At 48.6% G+C, this 22,932-nt stretch overlaps 1 protein-coding gene across 4 annotated transcripts in view; it reads left to right on the top strand.

The window, feature by feature from the left end:
* LOC129695115 (microtubule-associated serine/threonine-protein kinase 4-like) overlaps positions 1-22,932 on the top strand; it is a 462,908-nt gene that overhangs the window by 110,188 nt on the left and 329,788 nt on the right. For all 4 annotated transcript variants that reach the window (XM_055631871.1, XM_055631863.1, XM_055631890.1 and 1 more), the window contains exons 2-3: positions 10,102-10,255; positions 21,449-21,573. In XM_055631871.1, the coding sequence (XP_055487846.1) occupies positions 10,102-10,255; positions 21,449-21,573 (279 nt within the window). The remainder of the gene's footprint in view (positions 1-10,101; positions 10,256-21,448; positions 21,574-22,932) is intronic.

Raw genomic sequence — 22,932 nt, 5'->3', positions numbered from 1 at the left:
ATGCTTCATTTTCAATTATTAAACAAAGCAAGTGCTCTCAGGAGCATGTTTTTGACAAGGCAGCGGTGATCATTGATCATTGGAATTATTTTATTCTTCAGAGGCAGAAAACGGGGATTGGTGTGACTTGGGCAGTGTACAATCCAGCGGTCTGAATATGAACTCCTCTAACTTCAAGTAACGCTTGCGTTCCCTCTCTCTATCCCTCCCCCCATCCTAGTTCACCGACCAGTCTGACCCCTGATTACATTTTATATCCGTACGCTTCTTTGTCACGTGAAGGAAGGAACTGCAGACGCTGGTTTAAACGGAAGCGCAACGCAAAGTGCTAGAGTAATTCAGCGGGACAGGCGGGAAGGAATAGGTGACGATTTCGGGCCGAGACCCGAAACCAAAGATCTTATAGCAGATATAGGATCTTTGCCCGAAACTTCACCCATTCCACCTATCCAGAAATGCTGCCTGTCCCGTTGAGTTACTCCAGCAATGTGTCTAGCTAACAGTGACTTCCACATTTTCCTTGAGTTTGTCCCCTTTGATGTCTTGTTTTCACACCTCACCCTTCTATATCTCCATGTCTCCCTCTCCCCTGCCGCTCAGTCTGAAGGAGGGTCTCGACACAAAACGTCAACCATTCCTTCTCTCCGGGAATGCTGCCTGTCCCGCTGAGTTACTCCATTATCTTCATGTGGCCTTGATAGTGTGCAAGTCGTAATTCGGAAAGCTCTTGCGGGTCGGGGGGGGGAGTCCCCCCGCCACGGGAACCGTGTAATCCAGTGCTACCTGCTCCATGGTCGGATAGTCGGCGACTAAACCGTCTCCCCCACCTGGTTTGCCGGGTGAGGAGGGGGCTGTGGACCCCCAGCAGGACCAAAAACAAGACCTGCCAAAGGGCGGATGAGCTCCAAGCGAGCCGACAGCCACACAAGCGATACAGTGACATCCACACTTCAGTAGGAGTTGCGATCACTATCGTACATGGCATTGTAAAGAACGATGTATCTGTCACATTTCCCGTTTAGACGCTGAGCAAGATGTGACTTATTGGACCTGCCGGGAGATATTTTAAAGCTCTTCTCAATATATATTGAAACACACAAGATTGTTAAGGGTTTTGACACGCTAGAGGCAGGAAACTTGTTCCCGATGCTGGGGGAGTCCAGAACCAGGGGCCACAGTTTAAGAATAAGGAGTAAGCCAGTTAGAACGAAGATGAGGAAACACTTTTTCTTACAGAGAGTGGTGAGTCTGTGGCATTCTCCGCCTCAGAGGGCGGTGGAGGCCGGTTCTCTGGATACTTTCAAGAGAGAGTTAGATAGGGCTCTTAAAGATAGCGGAATCAGGGGATATGGGGAGATGGCAGGAACACAGTGAATGGCGGTGGTGGCTCGAAGGGTCGAATGGTCGACTCCTGCTCCTATTGCCTATTGTAAAAAGTCTCTTAAATGCCACTATCATACTTGCCTCCACCACCACCTCCAGCATATCAGGGGATATGGGGAGATGGCAGGAACGGGGTACTGATTATGGATGATCAGCCATGATCACATTGAATGGCGGTGCTGGCTCGAAGGGCCGAATGGCCTACTCCTGCACCTATTGCCTATTGTCTATTGTCTATATTTCCTTTGTTCTTATAGAGGGCAAATGTTTACCTTCAAACCACTTTGTGGCTGTGTACAGTGCATCGCAAGGCAAGATGTGGTTGCTACTACTACTGCTGCGGGGCTGAATTGTGGTCAGATTATGACAATGGTTTTGACTGCTGTCAATATTTGTGCAAATTGAAAGCTCTTGTTTTGTTAACAACAACCTTGAGTTTACAACGGTGGTCATCTAACAATACAGTGATACAGTTTAGTTTATTGTCAAGTGTACCGAAGTACATGTAAGAAGCTTTTGGTGCGTGCTATCCAGTCAGCGGGAAGACAATTTGACAAGAAAACTGAATAATGTATGATTCTAAATTACTCCGTGTTCGTGCTTTGTAAATTCCCTAACAGTGGAAAAGAAAGTGTTTGCAGAATGCCGACACTGAATTGTTGCTGCAGGTGGCGTGTGGTTTTGATTGGAGAGGCGAGAGACGAGATGCTGGAATCTGGAGTGTAAATCAAAGTGCTGGAGGAACTCGTCGGGTGAGACAGCATCTGTGTTTACTTTTTAGTTCAGAGATACAGCGTGGAATCAGGCCCTTCGGCCCACCGAGTCTGCACCGACTAGCAATCCCCGCACATTCTTCTTCTTATCGAGTCCACATACAAGATTAGAAGCTGTTCGGCCAGAGCTGAACGCACTTCTCGGCATCTGCGTGCAATGGTGTCTGGCTTGTCGCTTCTTGTGTTTCTGGTGCTTGGTGGTGGAAAGATTGGTGTAAACAGGGCCACGACATGAATGATTTTTCCTTGGTCCCCCCCCTCCCCCGCACGTTAACACACTCTGGTCAATTCTACATTTATACCAAGCCAATTCATCTATAAAACTGTACATCTTTAGGGTGTGGGAGGAAGCCGGAGATCTTGGAGGAAAACCCACCCAGGTCACAGGGAGAAGATACAAACTCCATACAGACAGCCCCATAGTCAGGATCGAACCAGAGTCTCTGGCGCTGTGAGGCAGCAACTCTACCGCTGCGCCACCGTGCCGCACAATGGAGGTAAAGGGTGGGAAGGAAAGTTAAAGCATGAGGAGAAGAAACCCAGATGGATTGTGGGTAATGGGCAGGTAGGACCACATGCGGAATGAACAAGTCTAAATAACTAGTCGGCTGGGGAGCGGAGAATGGAACAGGTGATCTAACGGGAGAGGGAACACAGATGGACTTGGAGTGATACAGTGTGGAAATAGGCCCTTCGGCCCAACTCGCCCACACCGGCCAACAATGTCCCAGCTACCCTAGTCCCACTTGCCTGCGCTTGGTCCATAACCCTCCATGGGCCAGGAACAACAGTGTTTATTTTCCCTTGGCCTGTCTTTCTTAACCCCACCCCCCCCGATGTAATCTGGCCATCACCCCTTCCTAATCTGGTCCATTTATCACTCTTCAGCCTCTGTCTACCTTGCCCCTGCCCCGATCTGGCTATCATCCCCCCCCCCCCCCCATCCAGAGTCGTATCTGTCAGCCCAGACAACACACCTTTGCTCTTCCGAGTCATAGCGTGGAACGATAGTCGTGCAGTGTGGAAACAGGCCCCTCAGCCCAACTTGCCCACACCGAGCAACAGGTCCCATCTGTACCAGACCGTGCCATTTTTGCCCCATATCCCTCTAAACCTGTCCTATCCACACCTGTCCAACTGCTTCTTAAACGTTGCGATGGTCTCTGCCTCTACTACCTGCTCCGGCAGCTCGTTCCATTCACCCGCCACCCTTTGCGTCTAAGAAGGTTCCCCTCAGGAATAGGTCTCTTGAGTTCCGATTAAATCTATCCAACCTATTGTACTCATTGTGTTTTGTTTAGTTTGGAGGTGGAAACAGCAAGGAAACAGGCCCTTCGGTCCCCCGAGTCCACACCGACCATCGATCTCCCGTTCACACTAGTTCTGTGTTACCCCACTTTCTCATCCGCTCCCTACACACTAGGGGCGATTTACAGAGGTCAATTCACCTACAAGCCCGCACGTATTTGGAGTGTGGGCAGAATCCGAAGCAACCGGAGAAAAACTCACGCGGTCACAGGGAGAACGTACAAACTCCGCACACACAGCACCCCAGAGGTAGGGGATTGAACTGGGGTCTCTGGCGCTGTGAGGCAGTGGCTCTTCCAGCTGAAGCACTGCGCCACCCGCCATTTATGAATGGTATATCTGCACTGTTCGGATAGCATGCAACACACAGCTTTCCACTGTACCTCAGTACATGTGACAATAATAGACCGGAACCTCTCTGCCGCCTCCTTGTCCATTCCATCTACACACTCGTTCCTGATGCAGGGTCTCAACTCAAACCTCGACTGGAGCAACCTTTTGTCCCCACAGATACTGCTTGACACATTGTGCAAACACTATCTGTCTCATTGGTGACCCTCTTGGTGGACTGTCTTTGATCGGACTTTGCTAGCTTTACCTTGCACTTAACGTTATTCCCCTATCATGTATCTGTACGCAATGGACAACAGGTGCAGGAGTAGGCCATTCGGCCCTTCGAACAAGCACCGCCATTCACTGTGATCATGGCTGATCACCCACAATTAGTACCTGCCTTCTCCCCATATCGTCTGACTCCGCTATCTTTAAGAGCCCTATCTAACTCTCTCTTGAAAGCACCCAGAGAATTGGCCTCCACCTCCTTCTGAGGCAGAGAATTACACAGATTCACAAATCTCTGTGTGAAAAAGTGTTTCCTCGTCTCCGTTCTAAATGGCTTATCCCTTATTCTTAAACTGTGGCCCCTGGTTCTGGACTCCCCCAACATCGGGAACACTGTGAACGGCTCGATTGTAATCATGTATTGTCTTTCCGCTGGCTGGTTGGCAGGCAACAAAAGATTTTCACTGTACCTCGGTACACGTGACAATAAACTAAACTAACTGAACTGAGCCGAGATACTCCAGCAGTTTGTTTTTTTTTGCCATGGTCATTGCTTGGGCTTGACTTCAGTGGAGCAGAGTGAACAGGTAAATGCAGGCTACTGTCCTCCCCAGGTGTCTGTATTTCAATTCAGTGCAATAAGCAACTGAGAATAAATAATTCTTCACAGAAATGTCTGTTTTGCCTTGCTCCACTGAACATGAGTAGCCTCAGACTGCAAGTGAACAAATTAACTGGATGTTGTGAGTGATGGGAGAAGGAGGAGGGAGATTCTGCTGCAATTACCAATGTGGGGACAGACCAGAACTAACTCAATAGGACAGGCAGCTTCTCTGGAGAGAAGGAATGGGTGACGTTTCGGAAAATGGAATGAGAGTCAGGAAAATGGAAACCAGAGCTGTAGACGGTGATATAGAGAGATACAGAACGAATGAATGAAAGATATGCAAAAACGTTTGCTGAAGGAAACCGGTCTTTGTTAGCTGTGGGCAAAGAGCAAACGAGTTAAGGGCCTGTCCCACTTGGCTGTCATTTGCGCGTCAGGCGCGCAACAATTTTGTACATCACAAAATCCTGCGACGCCGTGCATGGCCGTGCGTCACTGCCTATATCACCATGCACCATGCGCGCATCACGTGCGTGATTCGTGGCGCATAAATGATGTGGCGTAAGTTACGCGCAAATGACGGCCAAGTGGGACAGGCCCTTTACAGACAATGGACGACTTAGAAACTCCAGCATCTCTGGAGAAAAGGAATAGGTCATGTTTCCGGTCACGGGTCACGACCCTTCATCGGCCTTTCTTCCAACGCCGCTGCACCTTTTTCTGTTCTCACCACCCAGAGATGACCCCTTTTCCACCAGTCCGCCTCTATTGGACTCCCCAGGATGGCCTTCTACCCTCTTTAGACCTTTTCAGGATTGATGAAGGGTCTCGACCCGAAACGGCGCCGGGCAGTCACGGTGGAGCAGCGGTAGAGTTGCCGCCTTACAGCGAATGCAGCGCCGGAGACCCGGTTTCGATCCCGATTACAGGTTCTGTCTGTACGGAGTTTGGACGTTCTCCCCTTGACCTGCGTGGCTTTTCTCCGAGATCTTCCGTTTCCTCCCACATTCCAAAGACGTACAGGTTTGTAGGTTAATTGGTTTGGTGTGTGTAAACATTGGACCTAGTGGGTGCAGGATAGTGTTAATGTGCGGGGATCGCTGGTCGGCACAGACCTGGTGGGCCGAAGGGCCTGTTTCCGTGCTGTATCGCTAAACTAAACCACTAATACAACAACTAGGGTGGGGGGAGGGACGGAGAGAGAGCGGATACAAGGGTTACTTGAAGTTAGAGAAATCAATAATCATACCGATGGGGTGTAAGCTGCTCAAGCGAAATATGAGGTTAATATGAGGTTAATTGCTGTTCCTCCAATTTGTGTGTGGCCTCACTCTGACAATGGGGGGAGGCCCAGGACAGAAAGGTCAGTGTGGGAATGGGAGGGGGAGTTAAAGTGTTTGGAAAATGAACAACTTGGCTGGATAGGAGGAGGGGGAAGGAGGGAGAAGCTACTGCAATTACCAGTGGGGAATCTGCTTAAGCTGCATGCTGTATAAGAAGGAACTGCAGATGCTGCTTTACACTGAAGATAGACACAAAATGCTGGAGTAATTAAGTGCGACAGGCAGCATCTCTGGAGAAAAGGAGAAGGTGACATTTCAGGTCTACGACACGCCCCAATGAACCGATCTCCTATTTATACAGATATAGAGTGGCAGGAAACCAACAGTGGGAAGGTACAGAGGGAGGCAACCCTTTAGCCCAGGGGTCGGCAACCTACGGCCCCTGCGCCGAATGCGGCCCGTAACCCAAAATCATCCGGTCCTCAGGTGGATTTTTTTCCCCCGGCACGCAAACATTTGTCATCTCCCGAGACCGCGGAGCCCAGGCACGGTGACGCCAGGAGGCCTGCGCTGGTGGCCGCAATGGCGGTGACGGCGAGCAGGGTCGAGCTCTGGCTGTACCGCATCCTGCGCAAAGCCGACGGCACGGCCGCGCACCTTCTGTGTCTGGGCTTAACTGTCGGGATCAGGGTTGTCAGGAGGACGAGTGAGTGTGAGTATTTGAGCCACCGCCTTCAGGACAGAGCCAAGGCAATGGTCCGTAGGTACGCCATGTTCGTGAGCGCCCGTAACTAGGGACCAGTGCAACGGGTGGCAGCCTCGAAGGGGCAGGATTCAAGATTCAAGAGAGTTTATTGTCGTGTGTCCCTGATAGGACAATGAAATTCTTGCTCTGCTTCAGCACAACAGAACATAGTAGGCATGACTACAGAACAGATCAGTGTGTCCATATACCATTATATAAATATATACACACATGAACAAATATACCATCCATGTGTACATGTGATAGATGTGGCCCGCCATCCGCTCACAGACACGCGTCCTGGCCCCTTGGCAGAACAAGGTTGCCCACCCCTGCTTTAGCCCAATCAGAGACACATAACAGAAACTTCTTCAGGGGTCCTGACTTGTAGCGACAGATGGGTCACATGATTGCCAGGAATTGGTTCTTCACCCTGTGATGTCACCACCACCAATCTTAAACAGATACCCTCCATGTGTCATCCCTAACTGCCTATGTATGTCGTTGTTACTTGCGGGCGGCTTGTACAGGTGCACAACCTTTTATCCGAAAGCCTTGGGACCAGACACTTTTCGTAATTCAGAATTTGTCGGTCTTCGGAATGGAAATTTTTTAGCGTAGATTTTAACGGCTGGCTCAGTGGTAGAGTGCTCGGCTCATATCCGCAAGGTCGCGAGTTTGCGCCTTGATCCCGGCAGTTACTCGGTCGCGAGTTTGAGTCTTCAATGTAGGTTTTTTTTTGCAGAATAAATGTTTGTATGAAATGCAGTGTAGGAGAGGTGTACTGACTGTGTGGGCAGAACTTTGGAAGTGATTGCCCACCAGTCTAAAAAGCCGCTGTGTCTCCCTGTCCCTGGGATAGCAGGGGCGATCAAACAGCACAATACCCCCCTCCCCCTCCAACTCCAGAGGAATCCTCTCCCCGATGGGCCGCTACAGCGACAAGTGGCAGTTTGCCCACAGCCCGAGCTGTGCCACCCCAAGAACACCTTGCACACCATCAGCTTCTGCCCCTACGTGTTCCTCTGGAGTTGGAGCGGGGCTGGGCTGGAGTTGCTGCTGGCTGTGGGTCTCTGGGATCTCCGTGCTTTCAGTGGGCCTGGGGGTCGCTGTCCCGTTGGTCCTGACGTCTCCGGCCACCCCTCTGGACTGGAGCTGAGACTGGGAACTGTACCGCCCTTGCCCCCTCCCTCTGCAACTGCAAACACCCCTACTCTTCTGCAAGGGCGGTACAGTTCCCGGAGGATAGCAGGTGGCCGGAGACGTCAGGACCAACAGGAACCCGCTCCTCGATGGGCCCCTACGACGCCCCGAGCTGCGCCCCGCCATCCGCAACCCAGGTTCCTCTGTAGTTGGAGCGGGGCTGGGCTGGGCTGCTGTTGGCTGTGGGTCTCTGGGTTCTCCGTGCTTGCGGTGGGCCTGGTGGTCGACGTCCAATTGGTCCTGACGTCTCCGGTGACTGACACTGACCTGCTGCCATCGCCGTCGTGAAGACAGTACAAAGCCCCCACGCCGGTGCAATGAGCGGGGAGCTGGAGAGGGGAGGGATGAGGTCACACACATGGCTGGGAAGCAGAGGGGTGTAGGTGGGGTGAAACAGAAGGGAGCGACAATCTGCTGCTACCTACACTGTGTATCGTGAGTCTACCGTGGGAACGTTTTAACTCAGCGGGCAAGTAGCAGCATATTGTCAATTATTAACCCTCCCGCACAATATACCCTCACCTGCTCTTTTATGAATGGGGATTTAGTTCCCCTTTCTTCGAGGACCGACCGGAGGTTCCGCTGTCACCTCTGCGGGCCGCCCTCGGTGAACATCCTGTCTCCCTGTCCCTGGGATAGTACGGGGCGATCAAACAGCACAATACCCCCCCCCCCCTCCAACTGCAGAGGAATCCACTCCCCGATGGGCCGCTACGGCGACAAGTGGCAGTTCGCCCACAGCCCGAGCTGCGCGACCCCAAGAACAAGACGTACCTTGCACACCATCAGCTTCTGCCCATACGGGGAGCGTGTTCCTCTGGAGTTGGAACGGGGCTGGGCTGGAGTTGCTGATCCGGGATCTCCATGCTTGCAGTGGGCCTGGGGGTCGGTGTCCCGATGAGGGGGCGCAGCTCGGGGAGCGGCTTCTGGTGGTCCTGACGTCTCCGGCCAGTTTGCAGTTTTCCTCTGGAGTTGGAACGGGGCTGGGCTGCTGCTGGCTGTGGGTCTCTGGGATCTCCGTGCTTGCAGTGGGCCTGGGGGTCAGTGTCCCGTTGGTCCTGACGTCTCCGGTGACTGGGACTGTGCTGCTAGCATCGCCGACGTGAAGACAGTGCAAAGCCCCCGCGCCGGTGCAATGAGCGGGGAGCTGGGGAGGGAAGGGGTCACACACATGGCCGGGAAGCAGAGGGGTGTAGGTGGGGTGAAACTGAAGGGAGCGACAATCTGCTGCTGCCTGCACACTGAGTTAAAAAGTTCCCACGCAAGACTCACGATACACTGCGCATCGTGAGTCTACCGTGGGAACTTTTTAACTCAGCGGGCAGGTAGCAGCATATTGTCAATTATTAACCCTCCCGCGCAATATACTCTCACCTTCTCTTTTATGAATGGGGATTTAGTTCCCCTTTCTTCGAGGACCGACCGGAGGTTCCGCTGTCACCTCTGCGGGCCGCCCTCGGTGAACGTTTTCAAGGACCTTTCTTCAAGGACCGAAAAAAATGTCCGCTATTCGGAGGTTTTTGTTATTTGGATCTTCGGATAAAAGGTTGTGCACCTGTATTTGAATACTTGGCCAATAAACTTACTCATTCATTCATTCAAAATACATGAAACATGTAGGAGTGGATAGATTTGGGGATGTGCAAAGATTGGGGAGGGGAATCAGTCTACCCCACGACAGAAGGTGGAGGAGTTGTACAGTTTGATAGCCACGGGGAAGAAGAATCTTCTGCGGCGGTCTGTACTGCACCTTGGTGGAACTGTGGCTGTGGAGAAGGTGACAGCTAGTGACACACTGGGTGAATGCTTCAAATCCTGTAATTAGTTTAGTTTGGAGATACAGGCCCTTCGGCCCACCGATTCCGCGTTGACCAGCGTTTCCCCATCTCCCCCCCCCGCACATTAACACTGTTCTACACACACTCGTGGCAAGTTACATTTACACCAAGCCAATTAACCTGCAGACTTGTATGTCTTTGGAGTGAGGGAGGAAAACGAAGATCTCGGAGAAAGCTCATGCGGTCACGGAGAGAAGGTACAAACTCCGTACAGACAGCACCCGTGATCGGGATGGAACCCTGACCGGGTCTCTGGCGCTGTAAGGATGCGCCACCCGTATTTCAAGTCAAGCCAACTTTACTTGTCTTGACTTGAAGATTTAAAAGTAACAATCTTTACAATGTTTATCGCACTTTTCTGTTTACTGTATTTATGAGTGTCTTTTCTTTTATCTTTCAGTTTGACCACATCTTGCACCCGCCGTCCTTCCCGTTTCGCAAGTTCAGCCATCCTGACCTTGCCTGTGGCATTGGCAAAGCCCTGAAGTTTAACAGGCAGCTGAGCGAAGATGCCAAGTTCTTGAGACGAGGCAGCCTCGGGGGAGCTCTGACCGGTACGTCAAAAAAACATTTTCCTTCTAAAGCTAGGGCGAAGTTGAAAATCCTTTTGTAGTCTTCTCCTTTTTGTGTCCATCTTCCACGTTTCAAATGTTGACATAGCTGTCATCGGGCGGCCGAAGGAAAGGACGCGAGCTTCCGACGGCAATCAGTGGGAACCATCACTTGGGGACTATTTTACTGTTCTTTTTACAAACCATGTTCTCGGGGTATCTAAATCTAAATTTTATTAGTTACTAGACTAAGTGGGACCCGTTGGGTCCCAGCATCACACAGGAGGGCTGGTCATCCAACGCAATATTCCACTTCCTCACCAATTCTAATATTGGTGACCAGTTGGGGGGGGGGGGGGGGGGGCTTTCTGGAGCACTAGTATGGGTATTGTGGGCTGAAGGGACTGGTTTCCAGAGGGCTAGTATGCAAATTGTACGTCAAATGGATTCTTGGGCTGGCGTCTCAGTCAATCAAGCCTGTTGTGCTGGCAACTCACTCACTCAAGGCTGGTGGGCTGGTAGTTGACTCACGGCTAATCCTTGAAATTCTATTTCAAGCAGGGTATAAGGTCACCAAATTCAAGTGCAGTTTCTTACCACTTCTAGCAGGGTGCAAGGCCACCAAATTCAAGTGCAGTTTCATGCCATTTGAAGTAGGGTGCAAAGCCACTAAAGACAGCGAGTCGCGACCTCTCCCGCCTCCATCTTGCAGAGACTGAGCCACACCCACATTTCCGGGATTTATAACCCCTACCATTTGCAGTAAGTGGTGTCTTTCAACTTCAAGCCACACCCAAGCCACCATTTACAGTAAGTAGTGCCTTTCAACTTCAAGCCAAAGCAACCAAGCCACCATTTGCAGTAATAGTGCCTTTCTATTTCAAGCCAAAGCTCACAAGCCACCATTTGCAGTAAGTAGTGCCTTTCAACTTCATGCCACCATTTGCAGTAAGTAGTACCTTTCAATTTCAAGACACACCCAAGCCAAGCCAACCGGGAGCAGGGCTTTCTGGAGTGCTAGTATGAACCATTTTAGAACCAATAGACATTTATTTTGCAAGCTTTAGAACCAATAGTCATTTTTTGCAAGCTTTAGAACCAATAGACATTTTTTGCAAGCTTTAGAACCAATAGACATTTTTTTTGCAAGCTTTAGAACCAATAGACACTTTTTTTGCAAGCTTTAGAACCAATAGACACATTCTTGCAAGCATTTTAGAACCACTAAGGGCACTTACACTTGAGTAGACATGCGTTCAGTGTTATTCACAGCTCAGAGAAACGTGACCCTCTGCCTTCCTCCATCTTGAAGAGACTGTGTGGCACATCACTTCCTGGTTTTATAGTCCCTCCCCCCTGCCGCCAGCGGGGGCAGCAGAGAGAATGGGGAATTTTGTAAAAACATTAATATCTCTGTCATTTTTAATCAACGGGAAAAATCCTCAGCACACATGCGGCAGAGGGGGGCTCTGAGCGAGGTGGCCAAAAATGACAGCCGTAAGTTGCGGCGTTCTCTCGGAAATCGCAGCACAGATGGTCAAAACCGGTCAAGAACAGAGTTTTAGTAATATAGATAGATTTAAGTTATGACATCGGATGGAAGCTGCATACCAAATCTCGTGTGCTTATGTGCAATGACAATAAAAGATATTATTATTATTGTTGCAATAGATGACGGTGGTAGTTGAATTAGCTCAGGATACTTCCCGTTTCCAACCTTGCGACGTGGACACTTCTGCTATGGGGTAGCAGTTTCGTAGTAGTTGCTTGGACAGAGTAGATGTGGAGAGGATGTTTCCACTCGTGGGAGAGTCTAGGACCAGATGCCATAGACTCATAATTAATGGGTGTTCTTTTAAGAAGGAGATGAGGAGGAATTTCTTTAGACAGAGGGTGGTGAATCTGTGGAATTCATTGCCAGAGAAGGCTGTGGAAGGCAAGTTAACAGATTTTTTTTTAAGGCAGAGATGGATAGGTACACAAAAAAGCTGGAGAAACTCAGCAGGTGCAGCAGCATCTATGGAGCGAAGGAAATAGGCAACGTTTCGGGCCAAAACCCTTCTTGATTAGTACAGGTGTCAGGGGTTATGGGGAGAAGGCAGAAGAATGGGATTAGGGGGGAGGGATGATCAGCCACGATCATATTGAATGGCGGTGCAGGCTCGAAGGGCCGAATGGCCCACTTGCACCTATTTTCTATGTTTCTATGTTTCTATGATCTAGATGGTTTATTGCTTGCCAGCATGAGTTTTCTTTACTGAGGGAAAAATCCACTGTAAGATTAGTTTTACTCTATTCGGTTGTAATAGTGTTGGATAAAATAGTGAGAGGAATAGATAGAATGAATGCAGAGTGCCTTTTAACCGAGGTAGGGGAATCAGGAACCATAGGACATAGGTTCAAGGTGCGAGGGACAATATTTAGTAGGAACCTGAGGGGCAACCTTTTCTCACGATGGGTGTATGGTACGAACTGCCAGAGGAGGTAGTTGAGGCAGGCACAATAACAGCTCCTGATTTAGAGGGAAGGTAGACACAAATTGCTGGAGTAGCTCAGTGGGACCGGCAGCATCTTTGGAGAGAAGGACCAGAACCGGAAATATCACTCATTCCTTTTGGCAGCATGTTCGGCACAGATATTGTGGGCCTCGGGGCCTGCTCCTGCGCTGTACAGTTCTGTTTCATATATTACAGTAGAGTTGCTGCCTTACAGCAACAGAGACCCGGGTTCGATCCTGTCTGTGCAGAGTTTGTCCGTTCTCCCCGTAACTTGCGTGGGTTTTCTCCTGGTGCTCCAGGTTTCCTCCCACACTCCAAAGACGTACAGGTTTGTTGGCTAATTGGCTTTGGTGAAAAACAAGGTGTAAATTGTCCCCAGTGTGTTGGATAGTGCTAGTGTTCGGGGATTGCTGGTCGGAGCAAACTCAGTGGGCCAAATGGCCAGTTTCCATGTTGTAGCTCCCAAACTAAACCAAAAAATTAAAGTGTAAGAACTTACAAATCAACAAACCTTAACTGTTTTAATATCTTCCATTTATTTAGCAGAAACGTTACACATTTAACAAAAATTTCAAAACATAAAAATATCAGAATTCTTTTTGCTAGATTTACAGGAGTTCAGACACCAGTGACTTCTGATTATTAATGAAATTAATATTTAAGCAGTCTGTGAGCATGAGGTGAAACTAGCATTTGTTGCCAAGTATCCTGAGTTAATTCTGCTACCACCATCATCTACTGCGACCAGTGATGGCTTCCACTGATTGTCGCTGGAAGCTTGCGTCCTTTTCAGGACAGACGATGACAGCGAGGTCAACATTTGTAACAAGATGGACACGAAAAAGAAGAATTAAACACTAATTCTGCCACACCTTACTTTTAAATCAGTTTAGCTTTGGTTTTGTTTATTGTCACGTGTACCGAGGTACAGTGACAAACTTTTGTCGCGTGCTAACCAGTCAGCGACAAGACAATACATTAGTACAATCGAGTCGTCCACAGTGTACAGACACATTTGATTCAGTTTCGGGATACAGCGCGGAAACAGGCCCTTCAGCCCACTGAGTCCGCTATCCCCGTACACTAACGCTATCCTACTAACGCTAGGAATCATTTACAATTTTACTGGTCAAGTAACCTGCAAACCTGTGCATCTTTGGAGAGTGGGAGCAAACTGGAGCACTCGGGGAAAACCCAGGCAGATCATGGGGGGGAACAAACAAACTCCGTACAGACATCTGTAGTCGGGATTGAACCCAGGACTCTGGCAGTGTAAGGCAGTAACTCTACTGCTGTGCCACTGCACAGCCCCTGATAATGATAAACACAATAATGTGAATAACATTTAGCACAGGGGTGGGCAACCTTGTTCTACATAGGGGCCAGGTGGCATGTCTGTGAGCAGATGGCGGGCCCAATCTATCACGTGTACACATGGGTCCCGCCCATCGATTTTTCCAGCATCTGCACTTCTTTCTTAGCCATTCCAGGTACCGGAGATGACGGAAGTCTGCGGGCCGGATGATTGAGGGGGGGAGAAAAAATGCCTGCGGGCCAGATGATTTTGGGCTATGGGCCGGATTCAGCCCGGGGGCCATAGGTTGTCGACCCCTGATTTAACACAAGATGAAGTACAGTACAGTCTGATCAAAGATCGCTGAGGGTCTCCAATGAGGCGGATGGTTGGGCAGTGTTGTTGGTAGGATGGTTCAGTTACCTGATCACAGCTGGGAAGAAACTGTCCCATAATCTGTAGATTTTAATAATCAATTTTTCACTCCGATATTTATGTCGTTACAACGGCGCCAATCTGTCTAGCGCACGGTACACGGACGAAACCTTGCGCAGGAAGGAACTACAGATGCTGGTTTATAACAAAGATAGACACCAAATGCTGGAGTAACTCAGCGGGTCAGGCAGCATATCTGGAGAAAAGGAATGGGTGGCATTTCGGGTCGGAACCCTTCTTCAGACTCAAGAAGATGGCTGAAACCTTCCTTCTTTCCCAATTAACAAAGGGTAGTTCTTAATATGTTTTAATTACCGGATGACTGTGGCTCAAATGCACAATATATGAATATGGCACAGATGTGAAGAAGTGTAATTAACGTTTCTGACAAGAAATATACAATGCAAAGGTGCCTAACACTAATCTTTATTATGCAATGATGCATGCATAATATAGAACATATGGGATGCTTGCTCATTACATATTCTGTTGTGCTGCAGCAAGCAAGAATTCCATTGTCATATTTGGCACACATGACAATAAAACACTCTTGCCTCTTGATGGGTGTGTAATGAGTGGAATGGTCCCCGTTACATCTTTTGGCTACGATATTTAATATTTAAATCTCATGGTTGTATTCACTTTGTTTTTCCTTTCGATTCTTCTGGGAATTCCCAAATTGGATGATGAAGATAACATGTATTGGGACCTTGGGATTGGGAAGTGACTCGGTTTGTTCGGCACATTCACAAAATGATTGATTGGATTCCCTTTGTACTGCAGACAGCTGCCACATATAACGCAACCAAAAAAAAAGCCCAAATTGGACAGTCCCAATTTTAAATGATCACATTGGATTTGTAGCGATGACATCTAATTAAATGCGGTTCATTTTGTGCAAATCTGCCAGATGATGCCATTGTTTCAACAAAAATAAATGAAGCTATTATTATTCTCAGTAAGAATGCAGGGCGTGACTGTGCAGATGGGAGCAGAAAAGATAATGTTAATTTACATGAAAATTGTAATATTGATGGCAGTGGCTTGAATTTTAGTCATAGACCATAAGGCATAAGAGCAGAATTGACCATTCGGCCCGTCAAGTCTGTTCCATCACTTAGCCTTTACTTTCAGTTTAGTTTATTGTCACGTGCACCGAGGTACAGTGAAAAGCTTTTGTTGCAGGCTAACCAGTCAGCAGAAAGACAATACATGATTACAATCGTGCCATTAATAGTGTATTAATACACATGTCTAGATGCACCTCAGACATACAGCATGGAAACAAGCCCTTCATACCTGTCCAAATGTCTTTTAAAAGTGATTAAAGGATATCTCTTTTCATTCTGCTATGGTCATTATGTCGCAGGCCATTGCTTTTTTTCCTAAACTTCAGCCGCTCAGCTCCACGCCTGGAACATCTTTCCACTTGAGATACAGCGCCGAAACAGGCTCTTCGGCCCACCAAGCCCACACCGACCAGTGATAACCCCGTACACTAACACTATCCTACACACACTAGGGACAATTTACAATTTACAGAATCCAATTAACCTACAAACCTGTACGTCTTTGGAGTGTGGGCGGAAACTGGAGCACCCGGAGAAAACCCACGCAGGTCACTGGGAGAACGTACGTACACGTACGTACACACTGCGTACAGACGGCATCCACTGTCAGGATCGAACCCAAGTCTCTGGCGCTGTGAGGCAGCAACTCTACCGCTGTGCCACTGTGCCACCCCGAATTTGATAATGGCTGATCTATTTATCCCTCTCGATCCCATTCTCATACCTTCTCCCCGCAACTTTTGGTGTCCTCACTAATCAAGAATCTATCGATCTCCGCGTTAAAAATACTCAATGACTCTGCTTCCACAGCATTCTGTGATAATGAATTCCATAGGTTCACCTCCCTCTGACTCAGGAAATCCTTCCTCTTTTCCATTTGTAAAGGTACGTCCTTTTATTCTGGGGCTTGTAGTAAGACCAGGCAGGTTGATCATGTTTGAATCATGTCGTGGTCACCATTGCAGTGAGACCAGGCAGGTTGAGCGGAAAAGTGTTTATTAACAAAAACACATAATAATAAAAGATCGTAACACCACGTACCTATTCCAGCTAGAAACATAGAAACATAAAAAATAGGTGCAGGAGTAGGCCATTCGGCCATTCGAGCCTGCACTGCCATTCAATATGATCATGGCTGATCATCCAACTCAGTATCCCGTACCTGCCTTCTCTCCATACCCCCTGATCCCTTTAGCCACAAGGGCCACATCTAACTCCATCTTAAATATAGCCAATCAACTGGCCTCAACTACCTTCTGTGGCAGAGAATTCCACAGATTCACCACTCTCTGTGTAAAAAATGATTTTCTCATCTCGGTCCTCAAAGACTTCCCCCTTATCATTAAACTGTGACCCCTTGTTCTGGACTTCCCCAACATCGGGAACAATCTTCCTGCATCTAGCCTGTCCAACCCCTTAAGAATTTTGTAAGTTTCTACAAGATCCCCCCTCAATCTTCTAAATTCTAGCGAACCAGCGAAAACAGCTCCTGTTGATGCGAGGAGTGCTGACTCAATCAAAAGACTTTATTGTCATTGAAAAATTCACCAATAAATGCAAGTCTGAACAAAATGTTGTTGCATCTGGCTCACCGTGCTCACATAAATTAACAAAAAGATAAAATAGATTAAAAGATATAATAGATAATGGTATGGAATTCAAGGGTCTGATGGCTCGGGGGAAGCAGCTGTTGCTAAACCTGGCCGTTCTGCTCCTTATACTGCGATACCTTTTGCCCGAGGGCAGCAGAGTGAACAGTCCATGATGGAGATGTGTGGGGTCTTTTATAATGCTGCTGGCCTTGGACAAGCAAGGTTTGCTCGCAATGTCCCGGATTGAAGGAAGAGAAGTCCCGATGATTTTTTTCAGCCGTCCTCACCGCTCTCCACACGGACTTCCAGTTGGAGTCTTTGTAGTCCCCAAATCAGAGAGAGATGCAGCTGGTCAAACTGCTCTCCATGGTGCCCCTGTAGGAAGTGGGGAGGACGGGATGGGGGAGGTGAGCTCTTCTCATCCGCTAATTACTCTCTCAAAGCCTACAAAATTACTCTCTAAACCCCCCGTCATGTGACTGTGCCGACCAATGACGAGGATTCTGACTTCCCAGCCCCAGCACTATGTGCTGCTACAGGCTGTGCCTCAGCTGTAAGGTTGTCCATTAAATTTGGACAGATATTTAGAGTCATAATCACCCACTCATTGAATCACCCAGCACAGAAACAGGCCCCTTGACCCAATCTGTCCATTCTGACCAAGAAGCCCAGTCTAAGCTAGTTCCATTTGACTGTGTTTGGCCCATCTTCCACTAAACCTTTCCTGTCCATATGCCTGTAGTACCTGGCACAGCTACCTTCTCTGGCAACTCGTTCCATATACCCACCATGAGTGAAAACACTCATTCGCTAATCGCCTCAGATCAAGTATTGATGGGCAATTAATGTTATAGTCAATAGGTGCAGGAGTAGGCCATTCAGCCCTTCTTGCCAGCACCACCATTCAATGTGATCATGGCTGATCATCCCCAATCAGTACCCCATTCCTGCCCACTCCCCATATCCCCTGACTCCGCTATCCTTAAGAGCCCTATCTAGCTCCCTTTTGAAAGTATCCAGAGAACCGGTCTCCACCACCCTCTGAGGCAGACAATTCCACAGACTCACAACTCCCTGTGTGAAGAAGTGTTTCCTCATCTCCGTTCTAAATGGTTTACCCCTTATTCTTAAACTGTGGCCCCTGGCTCTGGACTCCCCCAACATCGGGAACATTTTCCTGCCGCTAGCGTGTCCAAACGCTTAATAATCTTATATGTTTCAATAAGATTCCCTCTCATCCTTCTAAACTCCAGAGTATACAAGTCCAGCCACTCCATTCTCTCAGCATATGACAGTCCCGTCATCCCGGGAATTAACCTCGTGAACCTACGCTGCACTCCCTCAATAGCAAGAATGTCCAACCTCAAATTAGGGGACCAAAACTGCACACAATACTCCAGGTGTGGTCTCACTAGGGCTCTGTACAACTGCAGAAGGACCTCTTTGCTTCTCTACTCAACTCCTCTTGTTATGAAGGCCAACATGCCATTCACTTTCTTCACTGCCTGCTGTATCTGCATGCTAATGTAGATGGGTACTTGATGGTCAACATGAACATGGTGGGCTGAAGGGCCTGCTTCAATACTGTATGACCTTGTGACTTTGAGGTGTCTGTTCCTCCTTCCTTCTCTCCAGAGATGCTGCCTGTCCCATAAAGGAAGGTATATGTTGGAGTGATGGTCAGGAGGATTAAATGCCTAAAGAAGGGTCTTGACCCGAAACATCATCTGTTCATTCATTCACAGATGCTGCCTGACCTGTTGAGTTCCTCCAGCTCTTTTTTTTGCTCAAGATTCCAACATTGGGGATGATCAGCCATAATCACATTGAATGGTGGTGCTGGCTTGAAGGGCCGAATGGCCTACTCCTGCACCTATTGTCTATCTGCATTACCTTCCCAGCTGTAATCAAGACCATCCTTTCACCAACTAGAGAGTGGTCCTGACCTACCATCTACCTCATTGGAGATCCTCGGATTATCTTCAATTGTGCTTTACTGGACTTTATCATGAACTGAACGATATTCCCTTTATCCTGTGTCTGTACACTGTGGACAACTTGAATGTAATCATGTTTTGTCTTTCCACTGACTGGTTAGCATGCAACAAAAGCTTTTCCCTGTACGTCAGTACACGTGACAATAATCTAAACTTTGTCTTGCACTAAACGTTATTCCATTTATCCTGTATCTGTACACTGTAAATGGCTCGATTACAATCATGTATTGTCTTTCCACTGACTGGTTAGTACACAACAAAGCACATTTTCACTGTACCTCGGTACACGTGACAATAAACTAAACTAAACTTGCGTCTCCAGAGAAACAAAGTTGCCATATTTGAAGTCACATTAGGGCGGTCACAGTGGTGCAACGGTACAGTTGCTGCCTAATGCCCCTGTCCCACTTAGGAAACCTGAACGGAAATCTCTGGCGACTTTGCGCCCCACCCAAGGTTTCTGTGCTGTTCGCAGTGGTTGCAGGCGGATGCAGGTAGTGGAAGCAGGTAGGGAGACTGACAAAAACCTCCGGGAACTGCACGGAAACCTTGGGTGGGGCGCAAAGTCTCCAGAGGTTTCCGTTCAGGTTTCCTAAGTGGGACAGGGGCATTACAGCGCTTGCAACACCAGTGACCCGGGTTCGATCCCGACTGCGGGTGCTGTCTGCACGGAGTTTGTACGTTCTCCCCGTGACCTGTCTGGGATTTTCTCCGAGATCTTCAGTTCTTTCCCACACTCCCAAAGACTTACAGGTTTGTAGGTTAATTGGCTTGGTAAATGTAAAAAATGAGAAATTGAAAAATGTCCCAATTATGCGTAGGATGGTGTTAATGTGTGGGGATTGCTGGTCAGTGCGGGCACGGTAGGGGAGCGGTCCCCAGTGGAGGTCTCTCTACAAGGGAGTCCTCCCCCTTTACATCGGGGACCTGGGGTGGAGAGTGTTGCACAAAGTCGTGGCCTGCAATAGGTATTTGAGCCGCTTCACGGACTCTTCCCCTGCTTGTCACGTCTGCGGTGAGGAAGAGACCGTGTTCCATGTGTACATAGAGTGTGAGATGTTGCAGCCACTGTTCGAGTATCTGAAAGGGCTGCTCCTCAAGTTTTGGCTACATTTTAGTCCAACGCTATTAATTTATGGGCACCCGGTACAGAGGGGGGAGGGTCGGGAAGGAGGAGGGGGTCTCCCTGTCGGTCTGCTCCTGGGCCTGGCCAAGTCAAGTCAAGTCAAGTCAAGTTTATTTGTCACATACACATACGAGATGTGCAGTGAAATGAAAGTGGCAATGCTCGCGGACTTTTGAGCGAAAGACACAACCAAACAACCAAACAAACTATAAACACAATCATAACACACATATTCTTTTACATAATAAATAATGGAAGGAAACATGTTCAGTAGCGTTAGTCCCTGGTGAGATAGGCGTTTACAGTCCGAATGGCCTCTGGGAAGAAACTCCTTCTCAACCTCTCCGTTCTCACCGTATGGCAGCGGAGGCGTTTGCCTGACCGTAGCAGCTGGAACAGTCCGTTGCAGGGGTGGAAGGGGTCTCTCATGATATTGTTGGCTCTGGAGTTGCACCTCCTGTTGTATAATTCCTGCAGGGGGGCGAGTGAAGTTCCCATAGTGCGTTCGGTCGAACGCACTACTCTCTGCAGAGCCTTCTTGTCCTTGGCAGAGCAATTCCCAAACCAGATGGTAATGTTCCCGGACAAGATGCTTTCCACAGCCGCTGCGTAGAAGCACTGGAGGATCCTCGGAGACACTCTGAATTTCCTCAATTGCCTGAGGTGGTAAAGGCGCTGCCTTGCCTTAGTCACGAGTGCTGAGGCGTGTGATGCCCATGTCATATCCTCGGAGATGTGGACTCCCAGATATTTAAAACAGTTCACCCTATCCACAGGATCCCCAAGATGGCCATTCGCGGGTCCAGGCAGCGGGCAGTCGATGGCCGCACAGCGGTCGGCTGCCTACCCCTTTCCCTAGAAAGGGAACACGCAGTGTCCATGGGGACTGTGGAGGCCTTCTGTGAACGCTGGTCACCACAGGTGGTTGAATATATTATAGATTAAAATGTTAATATTTTAATTTGATAATTTTGTTTAAGTGTTTTTTAAATTGTTTGAGCTTTCTACCTTCCCTTGTAAATTGTACATTTGTTTGAAAATCTAATAAAATATATTTACGGAAAAAAAAAAAAAAAAGTGCGGACACGGCCTGTTTCCATGCTGTGTCTCTAAACTAGACTAAAGAGTTTTTAAGTTGTGTGGTTTGTCGAGACTGATGGGGAACAAACTTTCTTCTTTGACAGGAAAATACCTTCTTCCCCCAGGATCGGCACAGCTGTTGTGGCAGCAGACGATGGAGACGACCAACCTGGTCCGTATGCGCAGCCAGACACTTGGTCAGTCAGCTCCTTCCCTCACCGCCAGCCTGGTAAGTGCATTTCTCCGAGTCTTCCTACAGGTGTCACTAGTGGGACAGGGTGGCTCAGAGCTTGCAGCGCGGGAGACCCGGGTTCAATCCCGGCTACGGGTGCTGTCTGTACGGAGTTTGTACCTTCTCCCCATGGGATTTCTCCCGAGATCTTTTGTTTCCTCCCACACTGCAAAGACGGTGTATGTGTAAAATTGTCCCTGGTGCATGTAGGGTCGTGTTAATGTGCGGTGATCATAGAAACATAGAAACATAGAAATTAGGTGCAGGAGTAGGCCATTCGGCCCTTCGAGCCTGCACCGCCATTTAATATGATCATGGCTGATCATTCAACTCAGTATCCCGTACCTGCCTTCTCTCCATACCCTCTGATCCCCTTAGCCACATCTAACTCCCTCTTAAATATAGCCAATGAACTGGCCTCAACTACCCTCTGTGGCAGAGAGTTCCAGAGATTCACCACTCTCTGTGTCAAAAAAGTTCTCCTCATCTCGGTTTTAAAGGATTTCCCCCTTATCCTTAAGCTGTGACCCCTTGTCCTGGACTCCCCCAACATCGGGAACATTCTTCCTGCATCTAGCCTGTCCAACCCCTTAAGAATTTTGTAAGTTTCTATAAGATCCCCTCTCAATCTCCTAAATTCCAGAGAGTACAAACCAAGTCTATCCAGTCTTTCTTCATAAGACAGTCCTGACATCCCAGGAATCAGTCTGGTGAACCTTCTCTGCACTCCCTCTATGGCAATAATGTCCTTCCTCAGATTTGGAGACCAAAACTGCACGCAATACTCCAGGTGTGGTCTCACCAAGACCCTATCGCTGGTCAGTGCGGACTCGGTGGGCTGAAGGAAACTAATCTAAACACTAAACTAAGTTTTTGGAGTGGAATTAGGCCATTTGGCCCATCGAGTCCACTACACCTTTCAATCATGCCTGATCTCTGCCTCCAAGAAACATAGAAAATAGGTGCAGGAGGAGGCCTTTTGTTACGTTTACAGGGTTTCCTTTATTGTCATTCAGACCGAAGTCTGAACGAAATTTCGTGCCTGCAGTCATACATACATACATACAATACAATAAAAAACACCAATAAACACACATTAACATCCACCACAGTGAGTCCACCCAGCATCTCCTCACTGTGATGGAGGCAAAAAGTCTTAGGTCTGCAGTCTCTTCCCTCCTCTTCTCCCTCTGCGCTGAGGCGATACCCCACCGGGCGATGTTAAAACAGTCCCGCGGCTCAATCACCGCGGCCCGGGGTGGTCGAAGCTGCCGTCCACCAGTCCTGCTGACACAGCCGCTGGCTCGCGGCCGAACCCCGGACTCAGGTCACCGCCGCAAAAATGCCGTCCCAGCC

The sequence above is a fragment of the Leucoraja erinacea genome, chromosome 3 (assembly GCF_028641065.1).
Source record: "Leucoraja erinacea ecotype New England chromosome 3, Leri_hhj_1, whole genome shotgun sequence".
Lineage (NCBI taxonomy): Eukaryota > Metazoa > Chordata > Chondrichthyes > Rajiformes > Rajidae > Leucoraja > Leucoraja erinaceus.
Note: the sequence above shows the minus strand (reverse complement) of the source record. Positions and strands in the feature narration are given on the sequence as shown.